Raw genomic sequence first — 24,935 nt, forward strand, 5'->3', positions numbered from 1 at the left:
TTTCCATCAATTCTACAAACTATGAAGTGTCTACTGCTTCTCATTAGTAAGTTAATGATGTATTTCTAAGAAAATGGTTTTGTTGTAAGATATTTTTGAGTTCCTTATCTTTTTCAATACGAAGTTTAAACTTAAATCATTTACTTGTACTGAGAGCTTCATTTATGAAGAGTTGTGGATAATATTGGACATGATTTGAAAAAATCGCATGAGTACTGGACTGCAAGTTTTATCATTCATTTATAGACTGATATTTTGAATCTTTACTTAGGTAACCTATCGCAGTATGAAGAATGCATTAATTCAACTTGGCAAGGGCATACAGAGGGGACCAGCTGAAGACCTGGTTCCTGTATTGTTTGGTGAGAAACCGCCAGTTGTTTCAAAGAAAGCCACTCAATTCAGTCCCTTTAACAAGAATCTTGATCATTCACAGGTGTTTCTTTTCACTGTTATTCTTCCATGCAAATGTTGTTCATGTTTTTGTACTTTATTTTTGTTATTTAGAATGTTCTGTACAAGGTATTATAAGATCTTTCCCCCACTTTGCAGCAATTGCAATGCCAGCTCATGTGCCCCAAATTTAGTTAAAGGAAACCTTACACATACTGATCTCATGTTTTGGAAACCATGACAACTTCAACATGATTTTATTGACTTGACTCACTGATAGGATAATTGATACAGAAGACATGACAGAAGTGATGAGAGAGTAATCATGTGATGTAACTCTATGACAGAGTATAATGGGATATCTGGAATATAAAGGGAAGAGTGAAAAGGAGAATATTTGACATATGTATATTAAGAAAACACATTGAACATGATGGACAACATTTTCACCCTTCTTAGGATGGTCAATTTTGTCTGGTATGGTTCCAATGGGGTGCCCCACTTGATAAGATTATCTTCCAAAATCTTCTGTTGCCTCCTTATTGTCCTCCTGAGCTTGTTGCCAAACATCTTGTGAATCTCCTCTTCCTTGGGAGTTGAGACCACAACCGGCTTCTCATCTAGAGCTACAACACTGTTTCCAAATCCTAGGACCTCGTTGCCACTGCTGCTTGCATTTGCAGCCATTGCAAAGTCCAGGTTACTTTGTTTTGCAGCTACTGCCTTTCTTGTTCTTCATCTCTTTTTCTCTCCTTTGTCCTGCTTGCTCCTGTCCTCTTCTCTCTTTCTCGGTCCAGATGATACCGACTCTTAATGACACTTAAGACAGTATATGATGTTGTATTTGTTAAGTCACCCATCTGTCATGAACTTAGCTGAATTATATCTCATCTGGTTATTTGCATTGGTCAAACAAAATTATTTCCTATCAATGGCGGCCTTAGTAAATTTTTAATCGCTTCAGCTAAAGACCTGACCAGTTTGAAGGATTCCTTTTAATCAGCAGTACCAAATACCATGTTTTATCAGTCATTTTCCATGCTCTTTGAGATCTAATTTGTCATTTTTTCTACTAAGCTACTAGTTTTTTTTAAATTTATTTTGCAGAGAGATGCTGTCTTGAAATCTCTTTCCTGCAAGGATGTATTTTTGCTTCATGGGCCCCCAGGAACAGGGAAAACAACAACTGTGATTGAGATTATATTACAAGAAGTCAAACGTGGATCTAAAATTCTTGCATGCGCTGCTTCCAATATTGCTGTTGATAACATAGTTGAACGCCTTTTTCCATTCAGGTAAGTTTAAATTGTATATCTTCTTATGTTCTCTTTCACAAATTACAAATCCATCTTATTCAAACGTGTAGTCAAGATATGCACACGCATATCACTAGTCGTAAAAACTTGTTTTCATGCTTTTAGATTTTGTATCCTCTCATTTGTTTATGAACTTCTTATTTCAGGCATTTTGTATTTTTAGACTAGAGGTGGCTTGCTTCATTTCTTTGGACGTCAATGTGGCACCATAATTTTATTTTGTAGATTGATGCTACCTCTGACTCCACAAATCCCAATGTTGCTTTACTATCTTGACTAACAACTAACAAGATCACTGATCTACCTCAATTCTCATCTAGAGTATACTAGATTTTCTGGGCATGCTTTTACTGTTTTACAGATCTTCCAAATTTTGAAATAAGATATTGAAATACTGTAAAATTTTGCTTCTGAATTAATGGTTTTTGCTGATCGACTGCAGCACCGTCAATTACCTTTCCACTTTATCTCCCCTGATTTACATGCGTTAATCCCATTCATTCCCTTTTGTACCAAATGCCTAACTTGTTTTTGAATATTTGACTAGGATATATCACTTTTTTAGAAATTGAAATTTTCTTTCTTTAATGTTTAATGTTGGGACTTATGGCTTTGTTGTTGTTGAATGTTTATGGAACTGATGATATTATATAAACTTTAATCACTTTGTAATTCCCTTTCCATTTTTTTATTGTAATTCTCTTTCCACTTTATCTCCCTTGATTTACATGCAGTAATCTCATTCATTCCCTTTTGTACCAAATGCCTAACTTGATTTTGAATATTTGAATTGGATAATCATTTTCTGATAAATTGTAATTTGATTTGTTTATGGAACTGACAATATCAAATTAACCTTTAATTGTTTTGCTGCCCTTTTTAATTGCTTAATAATATTTTTTTTGAGTTAATTTTACTTTTCTATTGATAGGGTAAAGTTGGTGAGATTGGGACATCCTGCTCGCTTGTTACCTCAAGTTTTGGAAAGTGCACTTGATGCACAGGTATTGAGGCATATCTTGCCTCTCTTAAAACTTGCTTTTTCATGCTTGTGTAAATTTCTTTGCAGTCATACAGAGATCTTATTTTGGAGTTCCACTGTTTTCTTAGATTGTTGAAACTTGCTAGCTTTTCCTTCTCTTGACCTGTAATACAAGAAATTGCTTCTTTCATCATTTCACATATCATCAAATGCTACTAGCATCGTGCCATATGAATTGGAACATGTTTTGGCACACCTGAGGAAGTGAGGCGAACAACTCATGTAACATGTGGTTGGTTTTGGATTTAGGTTGACTTATATCTAGTGTATATGTTTTTTTATTGTTCTTGCTATTTTAGGTCATTATATTTTCTTAGTATAGATGTATTTACTTCTAGTTTAAGAATCGAGTTGGGAAAACTTTAAGTCATAGGTCTCGGCTGAAAATATATAGGAAAATTTGATAGGTAGGTAGATCTTTATATTTTCAGATTGCTTTTGTTGTAAATTATTTTATTCTTGTTTAGTGTGATATTACATCTGTCACTTTAGATCTCTCTTTCTGCCTCTTTTGTGGTCTCCGTTCCCCTTTTCTATCTCTGCTATCTTTGCCCCCTTCATTTTCTCTGTCCGCCTCTTTTGAACACTCATGCAGCGAAATCTGTTGTCCTAAGATAGGAATTCCTTTTCCAGTCCTTGAATCTTTTGTAGTCTATACTTATAGGTAAAAATAACATCGGACTGTACAGATCCAGTTGCCAACTGGTATTAGCACCGGACCGAGTTTTTAAACCTTGATTAAGAGATCTTGATTTTTTTTTATGAATCCACCTTGCTTTAGGATTTGCTTTCTATTCATGATCTTTTGAACTTTGGATATGGTTCCATTTATCTTTGTCCATTTCCTGCAACATGACAATTTAAGGTATCTACCACTAACTTTTCAGGTCTTGGATAACAAATGTTACAACGATCAAGAACTGCCATTTCACCCAGACTGGTATGAAATGGGTGGAATGTAGCAGTCCGAGCATGAATCGGTGCGCGAACGACCCTCATTTTGGGTGGTCCACTCCGACCCATTAAAACTGGTCCACTCCGACTCATTCAAACTTTTAGGGCTCATTCGTGAGCCTTCTTTGCCTGAATGCGAGCCCCCCTGTTGCCCGTCACCTGCCACTTGCTGGCCACCGTTCTCTCCTCTTCTTCTTCCACCGCTTCCTCTTCCTCCACTGCCACCTCTTCTTTTTCTTCCTCCTCTTCCTCCACCACCACCTCTTTCTCCTTCGTCCTTCTTCTTCCTCCACTGTTCCTTCCTCTCTCTCTTCTTCCTCGTCTTCGAAACACTGGTACATGTGTATGGACTGGTACCTACCAGTCTGATCAGGGATCGATATGGGTCTGATACATGAAACGGGATTCCTTGGTTTTTATAGATGGAAATTTATTTCATGATTTGTGTTTTGTCTGAAATGTGTACTTGGCTAAAACATTCTTTGTTTATGAGGGAATGATCTTGTCACTCTGGGTAATATAGGCGTTCTTCATGGGTGGAAAATATGTCTATCAGTTTTTGTATGTTTGTGCTTAAGGCCTCTTTTTAAGCACTCATCAGTGATATGAGGAGACATGGAACACCAAATCAACACCATGTTACCAATGGAGAGTTAGGACCACCACCAATTTCCTGGTGGTGGAAACGGTGGTAGCATCCATCATGCACTGTGAGGCTTGATGTACTCTCTTTTGCTCTCTCTCTCTCTCTCTCTCTCTCTCTCTTTTCTCACACACACACACGCACACACTCAGATACTGGCTTCTTTTTCTTCTAATTTGCCACTGCCATGATTGTGTCAGCATGGTGTTAGAACAGTGCATATAGACTTCATGTTCCATTATAGCTAGTTGCATTGACAATCATGGTTCAAGTCAAGGTTCCTAATTGCACCCTGATCGATATGTACCTGGCACTATATTCTGGTTTGGATCTGAACCGGAACTCGGATTGTTCCTTTTCAAGTGGTCCGGCTCCATTCATTTCTTTTTATTAGGGTTAAACAGCGATCCCCTTTCCACTTCTCCCTCTCTCTCTCTCTCTCTCTCTCTCTCTCACACACACACACACACACACACACATGCACACACACACACACACACTCGCTACCATCAGCCTTCTTACCCACCCATTGCTTGTGCTACCCATTGCCTGTTGCTGTTGTCCTGGGTAACCTTCTAACTCCCTTCTCGGTATTGCAGCACGTACTGGTATGAACTGGACTCATACCGATCTTGTAAGTGATTGGTATAGATCTGGTTCCTGAATTTGAAATTATGGTTTGAGTAGTTACTTGCAGTGGGGAGCCAGCGACAGTTCAATTCAGGTTTTAATATTTTAATGCTGACTTATGATTTTCTGACACAACCATCCTTACAAATGATTGTACTATATAAGGTTTTGTTTTATCCTTTTTATACTTCTTAAGTTGGCTCTGGCCAGTCCTTGCTTTTTCATGATTCATTGTTTTCTTTCTTCTGTAATGCTAGTTGTTTATTCTATTTACTTGTCAACTCATGGTTATATTTGCTGCTATTAATTGTGAATTCCCATCTTGTATTGCCTTATCAACTGTATGTGAGATGTGGATAGTTACTGTTCCATTATCATAATGAATTTTAGCACTGGTGTAACTAAAAGTTAAAGTGCAATATACGTGCAAAAAGGACTTCAGCTGGAAATTAGTATATCAAGTTTTTATTTCTGAGTTACGAATACAGTTTTTATTTGTTCCATATATTGTGATTCTAAATATTGTTGCCATTCATGACTAGGTTCTGCGAGGTGATAATAGTGCCTTGGCAAATGATATTCGCAAGGAAATGAAGGTAATCATGTATTTGACAACAGTATGCTTGAAGAGTTTGATAGGATTGTGGTTGTGGTTGTGGAATTAGAAGCCATGCATGCTATGTACTTGTTGAAGTATATATTTGGAGCTGCATGTAATTCAGATTAATAACATGGGTCATCCCCACTTGGTCATACATTTCTGTTGTATTCAGCAGTTGTCCATTTTAGACTCCTCCTTTTGTTCATTTCTTATTCTTTATTTTATAAGATTATAATCATTTTATCAGGTTTTGAGTGGGAAGCTGCTAAAAGCTAAAGATAGAAATACCAAAAGAGACATCAGGAAAGAGCTTAGAACCCTTGCCAAAGAAGAGAGGAAGAGACAGCAGCTGGCAGTCACAGATGTTATTAAACGGGCAGATGTAGTTTTGACAACTTTGACTGGTGCATTTTCTCGCAAACTTGAGGGCAGTGCGTTTGACTTGGTTATAATTGATGAAGCTGCTCAGGCACTTGAAGTAGCATGTTGGATAGCATTGCTCAAGGTGTGTTGCTCATTAATTACTACAACCACAGACGTAGCTCTTATGGTGCCGGACATTTTGCTTAATATTGTTCATGTCTTAAGTTCTTTTTATTTAACATTCCTACATTTTTTTTTGCTTTTTTTTGTTTTTTTTTTCTGTCTATGAGGGTGAACCATGGTGTCATGGTGAGGCTATTCTTGCAATCTAGATGACCAAAATTCGAGTCATGGAAATAACTTCTTTATTTAGGGGGTAAGGTTATGTATATTGACACTCCAAACTCATATTGGCTGAAACCTTGTGCACTGGATCACCCCTTTTATTTCATATCTATATTTTATGGGTATTCTCTTGTGAATAGGATCATGAGAATTTAGTTTGAGCTTCAAAGTGGATATAAATAGGTTGCATGATATATAAAAAAATGTTTCCTTATGTACTCATAAACAAAATATTTGCTGACATGGAAGGTCCTTTCTAAAATTATTAAATACATTTGAATGTAACCATGTGCATAACTACACTATTGGACATACACTGGCAGGTTCTTTGCACTATGCATGAATATTGAAAAGTGATATATCGGTTGTTGTTTAACATGTTGAAGGTGAGCCTTGGCATCACAATGAAGTTGCCTTTGTAACATGGTGATGAGAGTTCGTGATATGGAAACACCAATGAAGTTGCCTTTGCAACATGGGTGATGAGAGTTCATGAGAAGGAAACAATCTCTTTACTTGCAGGGTTAAGGTTGCATACATACTTTTGTTCTTGATGCAATTAAGTTCATGCAAGGTAAAAGATGAACATAAATCTAGACAGCTGTTTAGCAGTTGTCTGATGATAGGACCAGAAGGAAGATCAGTTGACCTGTCTGGATATTCACAGTCACAGCTGTGAGCTTCTGAAGACTTTTATATGTTGGCTTAATTTTCAATCAACAAGTACAAGTCAATGAGGTAAGTTATTCAATTATAGCTTGAGAATAACAGTGTATTGTGAGTGAAAAAGAAAGATTTACTACTCCCAGAGTCTATGAAATACTAAAATTTTGAATTGCTTGCCATATCCATATTATGTTTTAGATACTCTTGTATGTATGTGCTTATAAATTGTTATTATAAAGACTAATTACTTTTAGGATACTTAGGGATAGTTCACGGATACTTTGGGGATGCTTCTTGCCGAAGAAGTTTGTCTTCTTTGGAAACTGATTTTTTTTAGTAACTATAATGAAGAGATATTTTGATATATTGATAGAATTGTTTTTATTAAGCATGAAATCATGGTTAATGAAATTAAAAAAATTTCATGTTGAATATTGCAAACTTTTGATAACTTATCTATATTTCTGAAGTACTATATTAATAGATAGAAACAATCTCTTTCTTGATGAATAATTCTTGAATGCTATTTAATTACTTACGTTAATCATGATATGCAAGCACAATGGTTACTTCACAAAATCATTGTCAGTGCTGTGATCGAGAATGATATGATCTTGAGTAAAAAATTGGTGGATATATCAATAGAATCAGAATTATTTGAAAATAATTTAAATTTAAATATATAAAAAATCATGAAAAAAAGTTTGGGAAAGTAAGTATGAGAAAATAAAAATAAAAATATTATATGCTTAAATATTTTTCCTCCATATAACTTTCTGAAAGGACTTGAAACAAAATGTAAGATATAGAAACTTTACGGAAGGACAATAAAAAAAATATTGTTTAAATAATAGCCATATTATACAAATATTTTAATATAGTACGTAACTATTTTATAGATGTTATACGAAAGCCTTAAACTTATTCACCTGAAGTTTTGAAAAAAGTTATAGACCTTATTGTAGCTTAGATAATTCTCTAATTATAATGTGTGTGAAGTGTTAGTTACTGGAAATACAAACTTAGACAAATTTATTTAAAGAAGGTGTCCACTGAATTTGAGATTAGTCATGTATTCTATGAATCTTTCTTTGTTAAATGCCACTCTTTGTCCTTCACGAATGGTAGAACAAAGATAATATGCTTGTGTGAGTAGTGTCAGAGAGTTAATGCAAACAACGAAATTAGACGGTGACAAATACATTTGATGCTTGGAAATTTGGACATCTATATAGTAATATAGATAATATATCTTTTACACAGTAGCTCTATATTTATCAAGAAACCATGAAAAAGGTGAGCTATTTTATAGGTACTCTAGGTGGATCGTGATATCCTAGGATAGAATGTAACTACTTGGATTATCAGGGTGCATAAATAAATAATTCTGCTGTGCTGTTGCAGGGACCAAGGTGTGTGCTTGCAGGAGACCATCTTCAGCTTCCCCCTACAATCCAAAGTGTAGAAGCAGAGAGGAAGGGATTAGGGAAAACCCTCTTTGAACGTTTAGCAGGCTTGTACGGGGAGGAAGTCATGTCTATGCTCACGGTCCAATACCGAATGCATGAGCTTATTATGAACTGGTCATCTAAAGAATTCTACGATAATAAGGTAGCTCAACCTATTCATTTTTTTGGCTCTTTCCATCTTGACAAATATGGGATAAGAAATTCAGTACTTATGGCTTTTTTTAATAAAATCATCAAATGTCAGGTGAAAGCCCACTCTAGTGTAGCTGCACATATGCTCCATGATGTTGAAGGTGTGAAGAGTTCATCATCAACAACACCGACCCTTCTTCTTATAGATACAGCAGGGCAAGTGTTCTTTCTGCCATTACTTTTTTGTAAATGTTGATTGGGTGAACAACAAAACAGATTAACATATAGTCACTGTACAGTTTGCTTAGAATGAATCATCATAATTGCTTGAAAATTTATCTGTTGCACTTCAAGATGATTAACCATGTTTGGTAGCTAGTTTTCATATCTCTATGCTACCGATTGGCATGGATCGATATTTACTAGTCCAACCAAGTATTGGTGTTGGAACCTATAGCTCAATACCTAAATACCAGGTATAATATCATTCGTTCTTGTTATTTTTATTATTCTATTCAATAATACTAGGCGGTATAGGTTGGTATAGCAACTGGTGCACCATTACTGTACTGGTCTGGTATGTTTCCGGTATTGGGCTGAGATTTTAATCCGTGTTTAGCAGGACAAAACTGCATACTTTTTCACGACCATGTGATGTCATTGATATGCTAGATATTGATGGAATTAATCTATTTGTGTTCATGTAAGTAGTATTGCTGTAAGCAAGGTCTGCAATACCGTACCGTATCGGTGTTTCGAGGCTGGCTCGGTACGGTACAGTGTACCGAGCGGTACACCTAATTTAGGGTGTAAAACCATCCGAAAATATCTGAAAATAAAAAAAAAGTTAGGATAGGGTTTTTAAGTTAGAAATAAATATAGTAATAGTATAAGTTTAGCAAAATCAATATAAATTAGGTAAGAATAGTATCACATATCTTTTTCGGGCTTTGAGGAAGCCTTGTTTAAGGTTCGTATTTCAGTCCGTTATGGATTGTCCTTATGTAAATATTGAAATATCTACAGAAAAATTATTTGAATTGTTAGACTATTTTGTTACAATATAAACTCTAAAATTCAAATGAATTAAATAATCACATATATAGATATACCTGATTGTTGATTCTATCACCAAAATGAACGACGGGCCTCCATGGGTGGTGGATCGGGGTCCTCCATCCTATACATCTGCATATCAATATGATATGTTTGTTGGACCTAATCATGAAATTGATCCCATGACATAGTGTATTGATACATTGTATGCCATTGATGCATCAATGTGGTGCTGATCGTAGGCTGATCGTCATGAATCATATTTGTCCGAGGTAGCTCTTGCGGCATATATTGGTGAATGTCAAAGCTTCTACTTTTGTTATTGATCTGCTGTTCTGTATCATACTATTGCTCAGAGAAGGATGACCAATTATCACCATACTGTTGTTGCCCGTATGATTCTCCATAATACGATGGAGCACTGTAGCAATGTTACAGTGAGGTAACGATCAATTTGACCGTTGGAGCACTGTAGCACTGTTACAGTGCGGTAACGATCGATTTCGACCGTTACCGAGTGCGGTAACGGACGAAATTTCGATCGTTACTGCCTGATATTACCCCGTATCGTCCGATACAGGGTGCTTTTAACCGTTCCGCCCGGTTGCGGGTGGTCCGTGTATCGGTATGCCGTCGGATTGGTATGTACCGCCCGGTGGTATTGCCTACCTTGCCTATAAGAACAATTAGCATTGCTGTAAGTTCACATATTTTGGTTTACTACATGGAACTTTTTACCTACATTTGCCATGTAAGGCCGCTTAACTTTTATCTGCCTGAGAATAATCATGTTCTTCCATTGTTCTATTGGTTCTAGCATATTCTTTGGTCTTTCACTTTCCCTTGATTCACATCTGATATAAATTGAATAATCTCAAGTGCACTACTGAACTTGAGAACAATCACATATGCTTTTGGCATGTGGCTTGTGTGGTGGGTATTATGGGCAATCCCATATGCAGAATATTGGAAATTATTCTTTTGTAAAATATTGTCACAAGAAAAGGGAGACAATGATGCCTTGATCGAATCTGAATGACAAGGCTATGTTGAGTTTGCACTGGTAGCTGCAATTCACAACCACAAAAGTGACACCACCACCCGTGTTCATCATGTTTTGTCTCTTTTTGTGTTTTTCTGGAGAATGACCTCTGTTTTGCTGTTCCCTCTCCATATTTATCTCATTCACTAGCTTTGACAACTTCTACCCTTCTTAATCTCTCTATAATTGTTTAACTATTTTAACGGAAATGCTTGACTATTGTGCTTGCTGTTGGCTCAAAATTTTGAAGATTGAACCTTCACTGATTTTACCCTTGCAACTCGATCTACGTTTGGTTTTGTTGGAGCTTGTCCAAGCCCAAGCTAACCAAACCTATCCTAAGGCACAACTTATCCTCGAATCTGAGCCTCCTAGCTAAACAACTTATCATACACCTACCCTAATGCTTTATTTAAGAAGTTATAATAATTAATATCCTTTAGTGTTGTGGAAAAATCTTCCACAGTTGCTGATAGAATTCATCAAGAGAACCGTGTAAATTGCAATATGACAATGTTATCCTCACGGTGTCTGTTTATACATGATTATGTTCCTGTTACTTAAACAGGTCAAACTTGCCATTTCAGATGAATGTACATATAAAAGGTCATGCCTAAATATGTAATATGTTTTTTTGTTTCAACTTCTGGCATATCATTATAGTAATGATAATCATGGCTTCCTTTGCATCATCATGTTTTGAATGGTGGTTTGGAATACTCCTACTTGTTTGTTACTAGGAAAATATAGTGGAGATTTCGCTTCAAACAAGCAAAGGAGAAAAATGAAAGCTGACAAGCACCAAAAAATAAAAGGAACTTCTTATCCTTTTGTCCATACATGGGAACAAGATCTATGGCAACACTTGGAGACTACTGAAGTTGTAGTTTAAGCAGATGGTACCTTAAACTCGCCATGTTCTGAAAACAGTTGAGTTGTGACCATAATTTTCAGTCAGGTTTTAGTTTGTTGATATATCGATCAAATCCAGCCAAACTTTTTGAAGTCATTGGTTTTCAGTTTCAATTGTTCTATACTATGGCTCTCAATATGTTGATTAATATTTTTTACTGTGTGTCTGTCTCAGGGGATCTTTTGTATTGAATACTTGTACTTGTGGTACAGGTGTGACATGGATGAGAAGAAAGACGAAGAAGAAAGCACTATGAATGAGGGAGAGGCTGCAGTTACTATAGCTCATGCAAAGCAGCTTATTGAATGTGGTGTTCAGGCATCTGATATTGGAATAATCACTCCGTATGCTGCACAGGTTTCACTCTTTCCCTCATGTAATCTCATCCTTATGTGATATCTGGTTAGTGTTCCTATCATGTTATGGTCAGTTTCTATTTGCAATCTGAATTTAATGGTTTCAATTTAGTTTTCAGATTCTTCGCTATCCTCTCCATCTTGACAAAGCCATGTCTAGTTCCATTTTGCTTCATGTTACGTGTGATGCTTTCATTCTGCTAGCTGGTTTATTTGGATAATAATTGGATTACATACGCTTACAGGTGACCTATCTTAAAATGATGAGGAGCAAAGAAAACATATTGAAGGATGTAGAAATTTCAACAGTCGATGGGTTCCAAGGCCGGGAGAAAGAAGCCATTGTCATTTCAATGGTTCGATCTAATTCAAAAAAGGAGGTATCTTAAGAAAGACTTGCCATGACTTTTGTTGGCATGCATGCATCGTAGCTTTTCAATTACTTTTAAACTCAAGTGCTCCCTAGAATGGGTAGCAAGCTTGTCCAATATCTCATGTGGAATAGCGCTATTTATCATGAGACATGAGTCGGATATGGTGCACATTCAGAGGGTGAGAATTGGTGGGTCAAGTGCTTATGGATGTGCCCTATCTGCAAGAGTTGTGCCTGACATTGGGCACTGAGCTGTGGTATTCTGCATTAGTGGTTTGCTAAAATCCAAGAAATAAATATTTCATAGGGATTTCAAAAATTAAATCTGATGGTAGAGAAGCTATAACCCCGTCCTTTACTCTCAGCTGGACGGCTGTTATCTTCCATCTTGTTCAATAGTACTTGCCAGTAGAAAAGAGCATTCTGTTACATGATATCACTTTCCATGTTTTCAGGTTGGATTTTTGAGCGACCATAGGCGAATGAACGTTGCAGTGACACGCGCCAGAAGACAGTGTTGTCTTGTATGCGACACCGATACCGTTAGTCATGACAACTTCTTGAAGCGCCTAATTGAATACTTCGAAGAACATGGGGAGTACTCAAGTGCATCCGAGTACGTGAGTTGAATCTGAAAAAAAAATCTGCATGATTGTTTTCTGTGCATGTTCGGAAATATCTTAATTTTTTTATGTAGGTATAGGACAGAAAACACTTTATTCCTATATTGTTTTCTTTCTTTGATTGTCATAAACAAATGTAAAAAAATATCTATGATATCAGGTCATTGCCTGATCTTAAGAACACATCACAACACAACAATGCTTACCATTGACGCACCCTTAACTGTTCTATATTTTTCGTCTAACTTGCAATATTATCTGTGTGATAAAATGTGTTCATTGTAGTAGGTTTAGTGCGCATGAGAGGAAACGTTCACCGGATTAATTTGGTCTGCATTTAATTCTGAAAACGATGTTTTTTGCAATCATTCTTTCAATATTTTTTTGGGATATAATTTACCATATTTATGTTCATATATAATAAAAGCACAAACTCAGCTCTATATACCTTTCTAGAATCTTCCAGTAGCAAACATCTTAGTCAGGAAATATGAGGTCGTGATGTCTTGTCAAGCTGATGTGGGTATGCCTCGTCAAGATAAAGTGAGAGTTTAGATCAGAGAAATGGCTCGCAAAACCAATAATTTCAACTGACTAGTGAAGTTTGATAGCAATCAACTTCTACTCGACTTTTGTCATTTGGAACGGCAAACATCAGACCTGAATGGGCTATGGTAGGACTTCCTTTCCAACTTCCAATGGCAGATGTCAAGACCTGCAGCATATTATTCGGACAAACTCCAACACGGCGATCGAGTTCCCTCCTCAGCTGCCTCAAGGCAGCGATTCGAACTGGCAAGCATCATGACCTGCGAGCATGGATCAACGAGTCAAGGCCATGGCATTCATCGCTATCATTAAAGTCTCCGAGGCATTCTGACATATAGGTAACATGCATCGGACCAAAGTATTTTGGTTCACGACTGGCCCATCCTCCAAGCGAAGCGACTGCATTAGAGGAAGATGAAGATCGAAGGGCGTGTATGTACTTGGGTTCAAGTCTGTGACCATGGCAGCAGCATTGAAGTAGCAGGTGCCTCCTTGGTGTTTGTGTTTTTGCCAGTAGCTGTTGAAAGCGTAGGATGCATGGTCCTTGACAGTGTTGGGAAGATAGCAGGGCTTGTTTGGTTGGATCATGCTGCAATTTGCACCCCCAGCGCCACATGCCCAATCGAGAGCCACTTGTAGAACATCAGCCGCCGTTTGCTCATCTGCTATGCACCACTGATTCCCTTGACCACCGCCATCTGCCACCACCCCCAATTCTGGTGAAATGTTGGAGGTAGACGACTCTGATCTCACTCGACATAAAGAAGAAAATGAAGACTTAGAACACAGACATCATCCGGACTGTGCTTGTGTGCATTACCTGATCTTGGTGTCAGTACCACAAGGATCAGAACTAGTGAGAGCAACCTTGGCACAGCAGTGATCATCTTGCTCTTGCTCTTGCTCTTCTCCTCTGGCTGTGTTTCCGTATGTTCTTGTGGCAGTGGAGCAGCAATTTATACAGATGTGATGCTAATATTCCTCCCAAAAGGTACCTTGATTCTTTCCTTCGAGTTTTGGATTTGTGCGTCTCTTTTCATGGTGTTGCTTCAGCATGTAGTGTGGATGTTTCATCTTGGTAGCTTCAAGAACAGTCTCTAAATTGCTAATTTGTGACAACATGGCTTGTGATCAATGTAGTTTTAGTCTTAGTCTTCCCCACAAGCAAGCATGCAGAACTTACAGTGCTTTGGCTATTCCTATTTGGTGACAAAGTCCAAAATGTCTCATTCTTCATGTTATGAAACTTTTTCTTTTCTTTCCTTGAGTTTGATGCCTATATGACAACATTCTTTAGTTTTGTGTCTCGGAAATATTCTCTCTGATTAGAAAGATAAGAAGACTACGTACATTGACCATCCACGGCAACCTTATGCATTAGATTTCCCTTTTACGCTTACTTTTGTTCTTGATGAAAACATATCATCATCTGCTTCTTCTAGAAAAAGAAGGAACATAAGTTATAATTCAAAATGGTAAAACAGATAGAACAAAGTTAACTTTAAAGATAATAGGTCGCGATAAAATAACATTAGTAAACAAAATTTAGAACAGATGGGAAATAAATATAAATAATTATTAAACTTAATTGTTCAACATTATTATGCAAAGCGATAAGATCAGCAATGGGACTTTGAAAATTGACGTTAATAATCGGCATCATATTTTAACTTTTTTGACGCAATTATTTCATGGTTAATGTGAAGAGTTTGCAGTCAGAATTGTGTGGCTAAGGATCAGCAGCAGCTTAGTGCATTCTCTGGTGTTGATCGCTTCATGCATTGTGTGGATCCGAGTGAAGCCCTCCAAGAGAGACGACAGAGAAGCCCTCCGCTGTTCACGTTCGTATCAGTCTATCCGCCTGATGGCAGCTACTCCACTTCCTCTTCGATGTCGCCTTCCTCCTCCAATTCCTCAGAGAAGGAGAGTCATCTCGTCTGATCGTCTTGCGGTTACTGCCACAGGAACAACCAACACTCGGCTTCATCAACTCGGCGGCCGTGGACAGCCTCCGACGAGGGTGAACGCTGTCGGAGTAACCGATCTGGCCCCTGTTGAGATCACCTGGCAGATCGCCGTCGGCGCATTAGGTTCTCTCTCTCTCTCTCTCTCTCTCTCTCTCTCACAATCTATCTATCTATTACTCGCGCACCTTCACCTGCCATGTCCACTTCATCTTCCATTAATTAACTGCTTAGCGCGTGGATTCTTTCAGCTGGAATTACACCCTTCGTGGTTGCCGGGATCGAGTTCAGCAAGAGAATCGTGAGTTCCATTTCTACACTTATGCATACTTTCGGATTAAGAAAGATAAACTACAAAAAATAGTCTCAAATTACTAAGAATTAAATGATTTGGGTGATTATATATATATATATATATATATATATATATATATATATATATATATATATATATATATATATAAGTTTAATAAGCTTTTGAGTTGTATTGAATAAAATTTGATCCAAGACATACAAAAATAAGAGAATGTTGGAAATATTGATGCATGTGAAATGCAAAGAGATGAATTATTCGATCCACAACTTTTAAGAATTTGAGTTTTATTGGTGTTCTTCAATCTCGTATATGCAAACAAATCTAAGAGTCTAATTTTTCTTATAATTAGCCCTTATTTAAGGTCTAATTTGATCAATCTTTATTGCAGATAGCACAAAGAAAATGTGAAGTTTGTGCAGGCTCTGGTCTTGTTCTTCTTAAGGACAAGAGCTATGTCCGATGTCCTGGCTGTGGTATGTCCAACTCATCTCCTTGTAGTTGCTCTCACATTCTTGAACTTAATAGAGCGATTAATTGTAGATTCCAACTACAATAAATGATTTGACTAAATATGTGTTTTAATGCGCTCATTCTCAGGTGGATTTCTCCCATGGCAGTCTTGGAAAAGATTCTTCACAGGCTAGAGAGTGATGGAGCAAACATCTCTCTCTCTCTCTCTCTCTCTAATGTCATATATATAATAACTCATGTTGCTATTGTCCTTCTTTAGACACCAATTAGACTAATAAGCCAACAAAGCTGGTGGTGTACGAGGCATTCGCTAATATTTGTATAAACATTAAAACAGTCAGATGATGTATATTAAGTTTGTCTACATTCTAATAGTTTATCTTAAACTTTTAGATTGAATTAGCATCCCATCTAATGCATATTAATCTCGAACAATCTAACTAGAACATTAATAAGAGATACTTTCCTAATTTTTTAGAAGTGGTCTTGTTTATAAATAGATATGACCTACTAGGAACTGAATGTGGATGTGTGATACTATATATTTTTTCTTATCTCTCTCTTGTTCCTAATCCATCACTTATAGCGGAAAGGATAGGAAGAGAGGAAAATATGAGTTTAGTTATCTTTACAAATCGACATTGTTGTAGCTTTCAGATCCGACGATGATACGCTTGTACATCAGATAAAAACTTTTTGGTTGACATCGAATGATATACATCGTATATTTAATATATATTATTTTATTTTAATTTTTGACACTAAAAAGTTTTCTGTATAGCAATAGCATATTACAGTAGTTCGATGGACCACCGTTGACAGCTTATTATCGACGACAATATTATTGTGGGCGACGACCTTCGATGGTTGCCAACCCAATCACAAGCTTCGGCTATGTATGCGGAGGAAGCATCGGAGGGTGTGACAACCGACAGCGACTACATGCACGACTGCTTACAATGATTGGCTTGACTTGATTGTAGGTGGCTATGGTCATTGCTTGCGATGGCTACGACAGTGTTGCTACTTGCAATAACATTACTGCACCATTTGCTGGTTGTGGCAGGCATCATTTGGACGTCATAGGTCGTGACTCCCAACAGCTACGTAACAGACCCGTGGGCATAACTGCAAGTTGCAGTAATCGTGGGGGTCGCTAGTTGACGCATGTGCACGGTTACGTAATGGGACAATTCGTCAGTGATGCTCGATCAACGATGCATCACATATGTGTTCCATTAGTGAGGAAAGCAACAATCATTGGTCAGTCACGTGAGAAGAGCCACGTCATTGCGAGCAACAAATTGCAACGTTAACCCATGTAATGGGTATGGTGGAACACAACGATGGTTACGAGAGCATGTTTAGGGTTTCATTTATTGAAATTATAGTTTTACCCTTATATATTATTTTAATTCTAATTTATGTTCTATTAATAGCTTTGTTCTTGAGAAACTATATATTTCCAGCATATATCCCAAATAAAACTTATGGTAATCGTGGGGGTCGCTAGTTGACGCATATGCATGATTGCGTAGTGAGACAATTCGTCAGTGATGCTCGATCCACAGATGTGTTCCATTAGTGAGGAAAGCAACAATCATTGGTCAGTCACGTGAGAAGAGCCACGTCATTGCGAGCAACAAATTGCAACGTTAACCCATGTAATGGGTGTGGTGGAACACAATGGTTGCGAGAGCATGTTTAGGGTTTCATTTATTGAAATTACAGTTTTACCCTTATATATTATTTTAATTATAATTTATGTTCTATTAATAGCTCTATTCTTGAGAAACTATATATTTCCAACATATATCCCAAATAAAATTATAGTTTTACCCTTTAAAAATTAAATTTTTTAAACTTATATTCTCAATTATAAAGTTGATTAATTTAAGCTATTTTAATTAAATATTTTGATATGACTTTGATCATGACTATAGTTAATCAAATTTTGATCCATTTTTAAATGGTTAACCCAAATTTATGAGCCTGATTTGAATAATTAATCCAAATTTAGACTTATCCAATTAAAAAGGATTAACTAATATAAGAGTTTCGTACAAAATTAAAAATATAAATTATAATTTTTCTTTATAGTTTTTTCATATGACATATTGATAATATTTTATATATACTAGATACAAATTTAATTATTATTTTTAAACATTTATTTTATTATCCACATACATATATTTACAATTATAAAATATTATTTATTTTTTTACATAAAAACATGATTTATGATTTATCATGATTATATTTATTAATAGTTTTTTTTATTATGCTGATTAATATTTAATAATTATTATGATTATTGTTTTATTATTACAAGACCATCCTATCCTTTGCCTCTCTAAACTTCTCTTCCTTTCCTTCTCCATAGCATCAAAAGGAACAACAAGAAAGAAAGGAAACCGACCTTTGGTTTCAACCCAACTACCCATTTGATGCTCCATCTGATATCTGTGATCTCTGCAACCACTGCTTTGGAAGAACGTAAAAGCCAGCATCTGAGAAGACAGTTGAATAGGGAGGAGGCAAGGCATATTGGACAAGGAAAAGAAGAGCAAGAGACTTGTAACAAAGCAACTCTCATATACATCCCATATACATATGGATCTGAATAATCGAAAAAAGAATCCAACTTGCTGTCGTCCGTTGTGCTAATCAAATTGGAGTAGGGATAAAGACTAACTTTGCAACATCCCATATACATATGAATGTTGATAGGGGGTAATAGATTTTTCTCTCCCCTCTACTCCAAATACCCCAATCTCACACTTGAGACAAGAGAACAGATAGACCACCAAAGCACCAATAGATTTGTCTCTCCCCTCTACTCCAAATACCCCTCCACTATTTTAGGATTTTGGCCTGTGTCACCGTTAACTAAACTAACTTGAGTATTAGATGGATATCAGACTCATCTCGGTAACAGTCTTTACTTAAGAAAAATAGCAAAGACCTCTATAGTCACTTGTACCCTCTCAATTTTCATGTTGTTAGATGATTCTCGAACTGTATCAAGATTTGAAATCTGAATTCGGATTGACAACTTCTGGGCAAACAAATCTATTTCATTCTCAAACTCTCAGTTTGAGTGATTGAGGTTGTATTCTCACTACGGAAACTGTGACCAAGTTCCGGTGACAATTTCAAATCACAACTATCAGCAAAAGCAGCATTTACTCTAAGCATCTGATCACAGAATGCAATAATGGAGGATGAATGTATAACAATGACTCACCTTGATGATATTTTTCTGCCCTTCTATTCTGCAACTTGCTACAGAGAAGACAACAAATCAAAGTCAATAAGAGTAGCCAGTGGAACGAGTAGACACAAATTCAACACATTGACACAAAGAAACACATCAATTTGTCATGGAAGAATGTATAAAACTACCTCCCCAATCTGGTTGACTAATCCACGCATTCCAAGCATGATACAAATTCAACTCTTCAAGGATCCAGATATTTAACACTTTCCAAGCATCATACCTTTATAATTACTCCAGAAATCAGAAAAAAAAAGAAGCTTTGATCTCCCGTAAGTGGATCTCAGCTGATGCAGATCTTTCTTCTTGCCAAGTTCCTACAATTACAAACACAATAAACTTGTAAAATCGTGTTGAGTTGCTAGGAAATGTGAAAGGTGATTATACGACACTCAACAGTAAGGTCATGACCATTTTACTGCATTATACATGTAAATTCAGGTAAATTGATCAACTTAAGCAGCTTCACATGTTCATTGGGACATCGATCACAAATTGGCATTGGTACTAGCAATTCAATCACCTAAGATGAAATGCCAAAACTTGAAAGTAAAATAACCACAGGATTTGCATCATTCTGCTTATCAAAACTTTCAAATGCACACAGTAAGCAAAGATATCAGTATGGTAGACATCAGATACACAATGTCATGTTGCACCGCCGGTATTCCACCCCATTATGAATTTCCATGGTTTGACAAGTTCCACAAAAGACTTATGATGCTTTTTTTTTCACAGGTGACATTAGAGGCCCTACCGATGCCATGGAGGGGTTCATTGGTGCTGCAAGTCCAGGACTGTCTGCCAGGAAGACAAGCAATTCACCAAAGTGCATGAACAGTGTCAATCTATTACATGCATAGAAGTGCCAGGATAGAAGGCATACTGGAACATAATATATCACAAAATACTCATTGCCACAAGCAATAACCTATGCTGTCCTATGAAACTGGCTCTTTCCTGGCAATGAAGTATTGACAGCAACAATCCCATACTCAAACATAATCAGGAAGAGGCATGGCATGCTCATCATGGATGCACGTGCTGTTTCACATGAATATAACTAACTCAAACTTGGTATCTGAAGAAATTTTTCAAAAAAATAAAAACAGAATTCAGATGTCTTAGCACAGCTCATGACATCGATCATATCTAATATGATATACCCAATCCGTATCAATAGCATCCAGGGACAACCTGATTTTTGACTGATTTCTTAGCCTTATCCCAGAATGGTGAAAAATCACCTGAATAAACTGAACTTGGCCAGAATTGGCCCATTCTTTTCAATTTTGGTAGATTTGATAACCTTGAAATGATTTTAGAAAAAATGAAGAGGAAAGGGAGGAGGCCAATGGTCAGTTGGTCACCACAAGCACAATAATAGGAGGGCATGTGCAGGAAAGTCAAAGAAAGGGAAGAAAAAGACATCACTATGATTGTGAAACAAGGAAAAACATGCATCTGCAATTGTATTCACCACTCATTGCAGCATTTACATTAGACATCCCCCACCAGTATTGCAATGTTCATTGTCTACCACCACATGATATGGAGAGAAAAGGGTAAGAGAAAAAGGAACGAGAGAGAGTAACACTTCTTAATGAATAGGAATGTCATCATAAAATCATGTGAAAGCTCTCTTTAGGTGGAGTCCTTTAGGTGTCTTTGCATTGTCTAACAATTCACCCACAAAATTTATTAGGGACGACTTAAGACCATACACCTATTTCTATATTAAAAGATACAAGTAGACAACTTCTAGATCTTCTTGCATTGCATATATACTATACTTTTTGAAAAGTAAATAGTTTGTACTACAATAACATCTTTGTATAATATAATTAATATTATTTCTAAAAAACATATCAATGTTCTACTTAATAAAAATATTATCTGTTATGATTTTATTGTTACCATTGCTAATTTCACAATAGCAAATGCTCGTGCACTGGGTAATAATTTTCAATCCATTATGCTTTCAAAAGTTAAATATCTTCTGGAATAAGCAGGAAAATCTTATAATATTTCACAATTTTTATGGTTTTTTATTATAACTTTTTTTGTTGACCTACTTTGATGTTTAAGCCTACCAATCCAATCCAACCGATGCCTCCAATCCAACCAATTGCACCAAACTGATGTAAACCCTGGTTCTAATATTTGGATTACTGCACGCTAGTTCCTGACATTATGTCATTCTTGCCAACAGCAACCGTGTGAGCAAATTTGACTGATTCATCATGTGAATAACCACAATAATCCAATTAGGAAAAGAATTTGCCTTTTATGACCTTCAAGTGAGGTATAATAACTACCTGCTTCAACGATTTATTATTGAATATAATGAGAGACATAATTGATAGAGAAATCCAGACTCAACTATGGTACATGACTAAAGAACCTTATCTCTTTAAGCTAGTCCATGGACAAAAGATCCATTTCTTAATCATCAAATGGAAATTTGTTGAAGCAAGTAACAGCATAAAGCATTGTTGAAAGGCAACAATAATACTCCAAAGGACACTATAAAGCTACAATCTCTTTGTATGCATTGGTTGGGGTCATCCTAACACCCACTAGATCAAGAGAGGTCGGTATGGTTTTTCCAAATGGAATATGATGGATGAAAAACCAATCATATTAATTTTTCAGCATATTTTCATTATAAATATGTGCTGGGAGCTGATACTTGAAGTCCTAAATATTGGCTTTCATTAAGAGATATTTGGCATTACTCACGATTTGTGTCATTCTACTTATAAAATTAAGACCTTATAAGTACTTGTTAGAAAAAATGTTTGGCAAATTTTCTTTCGATTGAAGTTCTTAGAAAGTATTTAACAAAAGTTTCCCTATTTTCAGAAGTAGAAACTTTCTCCTTCTGAAACTTCTAAAAGAAGAAAAAAGGTAACCATCAAACTTTTTTTATTAGGAAAGGAATTCATGAATTTCAAGAAGTTTGGTCTGAACACCTATTGATAATGATGATGAGGATGAGATGGATAAAAATAATATGTCCCATTCATTTGGGACATCGAATATAAGGGAGTGAGTGGTTATTTGTGTCACTCCATATTTTTTAAATTTATTTCATTTATTAATTTTTTAATCATTTATCAGAGTATTCCATAATCCCCACCAAAAAAACAAATTAATTTTTTTCCCATTCAAGAGATCAGCAAGTTATCTACAGGCAATTACAGAAAAAAAAAGGTTGCCAACATGTTTAACTTCCTTCAACCCATTTATAAATGGGTGATGAGTTAGGGATAGCAGATATAGACTGGAGCTACTTAGGAGTTTGTACCAAACACCAACCAACCAGTCTTGTCGCCGACCCTAGTAAAAAATGTGATCTTTGCTATTTATAAAGAGAAAACGAGAGAAAAGGGTGAAAAGGACTTCCAAATGGAGTGTGTCACATACCTAGAATTTCTCACACAGCCCAACTCGTTGGGAACAGAAAAGTGCACAATCGACCAAATTTGACATGCCATACAATACAGTTACATTTCCACTCTGCAAGCGTGTCTAGATGTTCTTTATAGCTGAGCAAGTTCATGTGGTTTGTCTATTACTGCTCTAAATATAATCTCTGCTCTCTTCTTCTTGTCATCCTTCTCATCGTACTTGAGAGTCCATGAATCCTTATCAGCAATCAAAGTGTCAGAAGGGAGTGATGCTGTTACAGATTTCTTGACAGTCCTAACCTTAAAATGCACTGTAGGCCTGATTCCATGAAGAAGCTTTCTCTCATTAGTATTGAAGTCGAGAGAACCAACCTTTGCCGCCTTGATGACAGGGACAAAAGTCTCAAGAACAGACAACCTCTTGCCAGCATACGCTTTCAGTGGACTGGCAATTTCAGATACTTCTTTCTCACCATATGGTAAAGGTGAGGCCAGAAAAGGATTGTTATTAACCTGATTGCCATTCCCAACATGGCCATCTTTGGTTGGACGAAACCCAGCTGTACTGTTGCAGGCAAGCCGCTGTTGTAAGCTTAACAAAGACCTCTCAGCCTTCTTCCGCCGCTTTGCTAGTTCAACCATGTCTGCTTTGACATCAGTGTCCCTCTTGTTCCAAACTGGTGTGTGGACATAGGTGTGCGGATCAGGGAACCTTGGAAGCCAGTTAGGTATGTGCTCTCCCGGCGGTTCCTCCCCAGCCTGAACAAAGCTAGGTGCAGGCTTGGGCATTCGAGATACAGGGAATCTAGGAATGGGCTGAACAAATGGGATTTCCTCTTCTGTGCTTACAAACTGGGTGATCTCTCGAACTACACCAGCATTCACTAGGCAACGGTGAACACCAGATGCACCAGAAAACCCTCTCCACGAGTCCAAATCCTGTATTCCCTGGATGACATCAAACACATTGCAATCCGCTCTTCCAGCCAAATTGGCATAAAAATTGGCACTTTTGCCTAGATCGCAAATGTACCGGACGGCAACCTCTGCAAGAGCGTCAATCGCAGAGCGACGGGAGTAGTGAAACCCGGTCGACTCACAAAGCTGGGCAACTGCGATCTTGGCGATGGCATGACCAAAATCGTCACCTCCTGACAGCCGACTCTTCTTCGAGCTGATCTGTTGACCCCTTCCACTATTCTTTCTTCCATCGCTCATATTCGATCGATCATATTACCAGCGCCAAAACAAGGGTTCGCCCAATCTCCGCCACTCCTAGTTCATCCGCCGCGCCTATGAAGCTCGCGATCAGGTCATCACATCCCAAAAGCCAGCGCGATCCTCTAACCCACCAGGATTTAGCAGGTTCTGAACCAGAAGCCGCAGTACAACGCACAGCAGAATTCTATAAGCTGGCGAACGCGTCCGGAGTTACAAAGCGGCTCCTCAATGAATCTCGACAGCTTTTGAGATCGGGAAAAAGAACTAACTAAACGCAAGAAGAACAAAATCTAGGTTTGCGAAAGGAAGGAATCGACGGCAACGGATAAAAAATACAACAGAATATGAGGAAGGGAAGACTCAGCAAAAGAAACCCCTCGATAAACCCTAAATTTCGAGAAGCACGAGAGAAGGATCGAAGGATTTCAGATGGGTCGACGGGGTAGTTTTATCCATGCGACGATGAATACACGTGGCGAGCATACATTGGGGAAGGTTTGTAGTTCGAATGTGTAGGGGTGCGGGTAATGCTGTTCCGGCGGAGCAGTGGATCTCAGGGCCGTGGAGTGGGGCCCGCCTCCGCGTGGTCTCGATTGGGTGTCTCACGGACACGTTTTCAGCACGTAACACATCGACACAGGCGTCCCATGGCCAACCCTCTGCCTCACATCAACGTCACCGTATGTTACGTGTCTTTATGCGAATCGTGATAACTAGTGCTTGGTGTTCAGTGTAACGCATCAGTACTGCTTCGCGTCACATGGCTTCCCCGTATGTAAGATGTCCCTTTCCGCCGTTGGATTT

General features: G+C 37.3%; 4 protein-coding genes across 5 annotated transcripts; 2 read left to right on the top strand and 2 right to left on the bottom strand.

Moving 5' to 3' along the window:
* The first annotated feature begins 255 nt into the window (after positions 1 to 255).
* LOC135671553 (uncharacterized) lies at positions 256 to 13,133 on the top strand. The gene is made up of 10 exons (XM_065179753.1): positions 256 to 436; positions 1,501 to 1,688; positions 2,641 to 2,713; positions 5,521 to 5,574; positions 5,827 to 6,084; positions 8,358 to 8,564; positions 8,667 to 8,770; positions 11,778 to 11,922; positions 12,167 to 12,301; positions 12,750 to 13,133. The coding sequence occupies exons 1-10, from the start codon at positions 287 to 289 to the stop codon at positions 12,921 to 12,923; spliced, it is 1,488 nt and encodes a 495-aa protein (XP_065035825.1). The 5' UTR covers positions 256 to 286; the 3' UTR covers positions 12,924 to 13,133.
* Positions 13,134 to 13,450: 317 nt separating this feature from the next.
* On the bottom strand, positions 13,451 to 14,471 carry LOC103970578 (glucan endo-1,3-beta-glucosidase 1-like). 2 transcript variants are annotated; one of them, XM_009384401.3, is made up of 3 exons: positions 14,287 to 14,471; positions 13,907 to 14,164; positions 13,451 to 13,726 (listed from the first exon to the last, which is right to left on the bottom strand). In XM_009384401.3, the coding sequence occupies exons 1-3, from the start codon at positions 14,351 to 14,353 to the stop codon at positions 13,692 to 13,694; spliced, it is 360 nt and encodes a 119-aa protein (XP_009382676.2). In that variant the 5' UTR covers positions 14,354 to 14,471; the 3' UTR covers positions 13,451 to 13,691. The 2 variants fall into 2 exon arrangements, with proteins under 2 accessions (XP_009382676.2, XP_018676615.2); XM_018821070.2 differs by having other exon boundaries at positions 13,907 to 14,209; positions 14,287 to 14,439.
* LOC103970577 (uncharacterized) lies at positions 14,251 to 16,616 on the top strand. The gene is made up of 5 exons (XM_065179754.1): positions 14,251 to 14,457; positions 15,173 to 15,556; positions 15,682 to 15,731; positions 16,135 to 16,219; positions 16,344 to 16,616. Exons 1-5 carry the CDS (start codon positions 14,436 to 14,438, stop codon positions 16,388 to 16,390), a joined length of 588 nt encoding a protein of 195 aa, XP_065035826.1. The 5' UTR covers positions 14,251 to 14,435; the 3' UTR covers positions 16,391 to 16,616.
* A 2,829-nt stretch (positions 16,617 to 19,445) lies between these two features.
* On the bottom strand, positions 19,446 to 24,530 carry LOC135671544 (transcription initiation factor TFIID subunit 8-like). Its single transcript, XM_065179744.1, has 3 exons — positions 22,927 to 24,530; positions 19,626 to 19,814; positions 19,446 to 19,505 (listed from the first exon to the last, which is right to left on the bottom strand). The coding sequence occupies exon 1, from the start codon at positions 24,126 to 24,128 to the stop codon at positions 23,043 to 23,045; it is 1,086 nt and encodes a 361-aa protein (XP_065035816.1). The 5' UTR covers positions 24,129 to 24,530; the 3' UTR covers positions 19,446 to 19,505; positions 19,626 to 19,814; positions 22,927 to 23,042.
* Positions 24,531 to 24,935: the final 405 nt, after the last annotated feature.

This window comes from Musa acuminata, unplaced genomic scaffold (assembly GCF_036884655.1).
Source record: "Musa acuminata AAA Group cultivar baxijiao unplaced genomic scaffold, Cavendish_Baxijiao_AAA HiC_scaffold_1140, whole genome shotgun sequence".
NCBI classification, from domain to species: domain Eukaryota; kingdom Viridiplantae; phylum Streptophyta; class Magnoliopsida; order Zingiberales; family Musaceae; genus Musa; species Musa acuminata.

Coding starts and splice junctions, on each gene's coding strand:
- LOC103970578 (XM_018821070.2), bottom strand. CDS start 14,353: ATGATCACTGCTGTGCCAAGGTTGCTCTCACTAGTTCTGATCCTTGTG. Junction 14,210..14,286: donor GGTACTGACACCAAGATCAG/GTAATGCACACA, acceptor GAGTGAGATCAG/AGTCGTCTACCTCCAACATT. Junction 13,727..13,906: donor GGTCACAGACTTGAACCCAA/GTACATACACGC, acceptor CCATGCTCGCAG/GTCATGATGCTTGCCAGTTC.
- LOC103970577 (XM_065179754.1), top strand. CDS start 14,436: ATGCTAATATTCCTCCCAAAAG. Junction 14,458..15,172: donor GCTAATATTCCTCCCAAAAG/GTACCTTGATTC, acceptor GTTAATGTGAAG/AGTTTGCAGTCAGAATTGTG. Junction 15,732..16,134: donor TCGAGTTCAGCAAGAGAATC/GTGAGTTCCATT, acceptor TCTTTATTGCAG/ATAGCACAAAGAAAATGTGA.
- LOC135671553 (XM_065179753.1), top strand. CDS start 287: ATGAAGAATGCATTAATTCAACTTGGCAAGGGCATACAGAGGGGACCA. Junction 5,575..5,826: donor ATATTCGCAAGGAAATGAAG/GTAATCATGTAT, acceptor TCATTTTATCAG/GTTTTGAGTGGGAAGCTGCT. Junction 12,302..12,749: donor GATCTAATTCAAAAAAGGAG/GTATCTTAAGAA, acceptor CCATGTTTTCAG/GTTGGATTTTTGAGCGACCA.
- LOC135671544 (XM_065179744.1), bottom strand. CDS start 24,128: ATGAGCGATGGAAGAAAGAATAGTGGAAGGGGTCAACAGATCAGCTCG.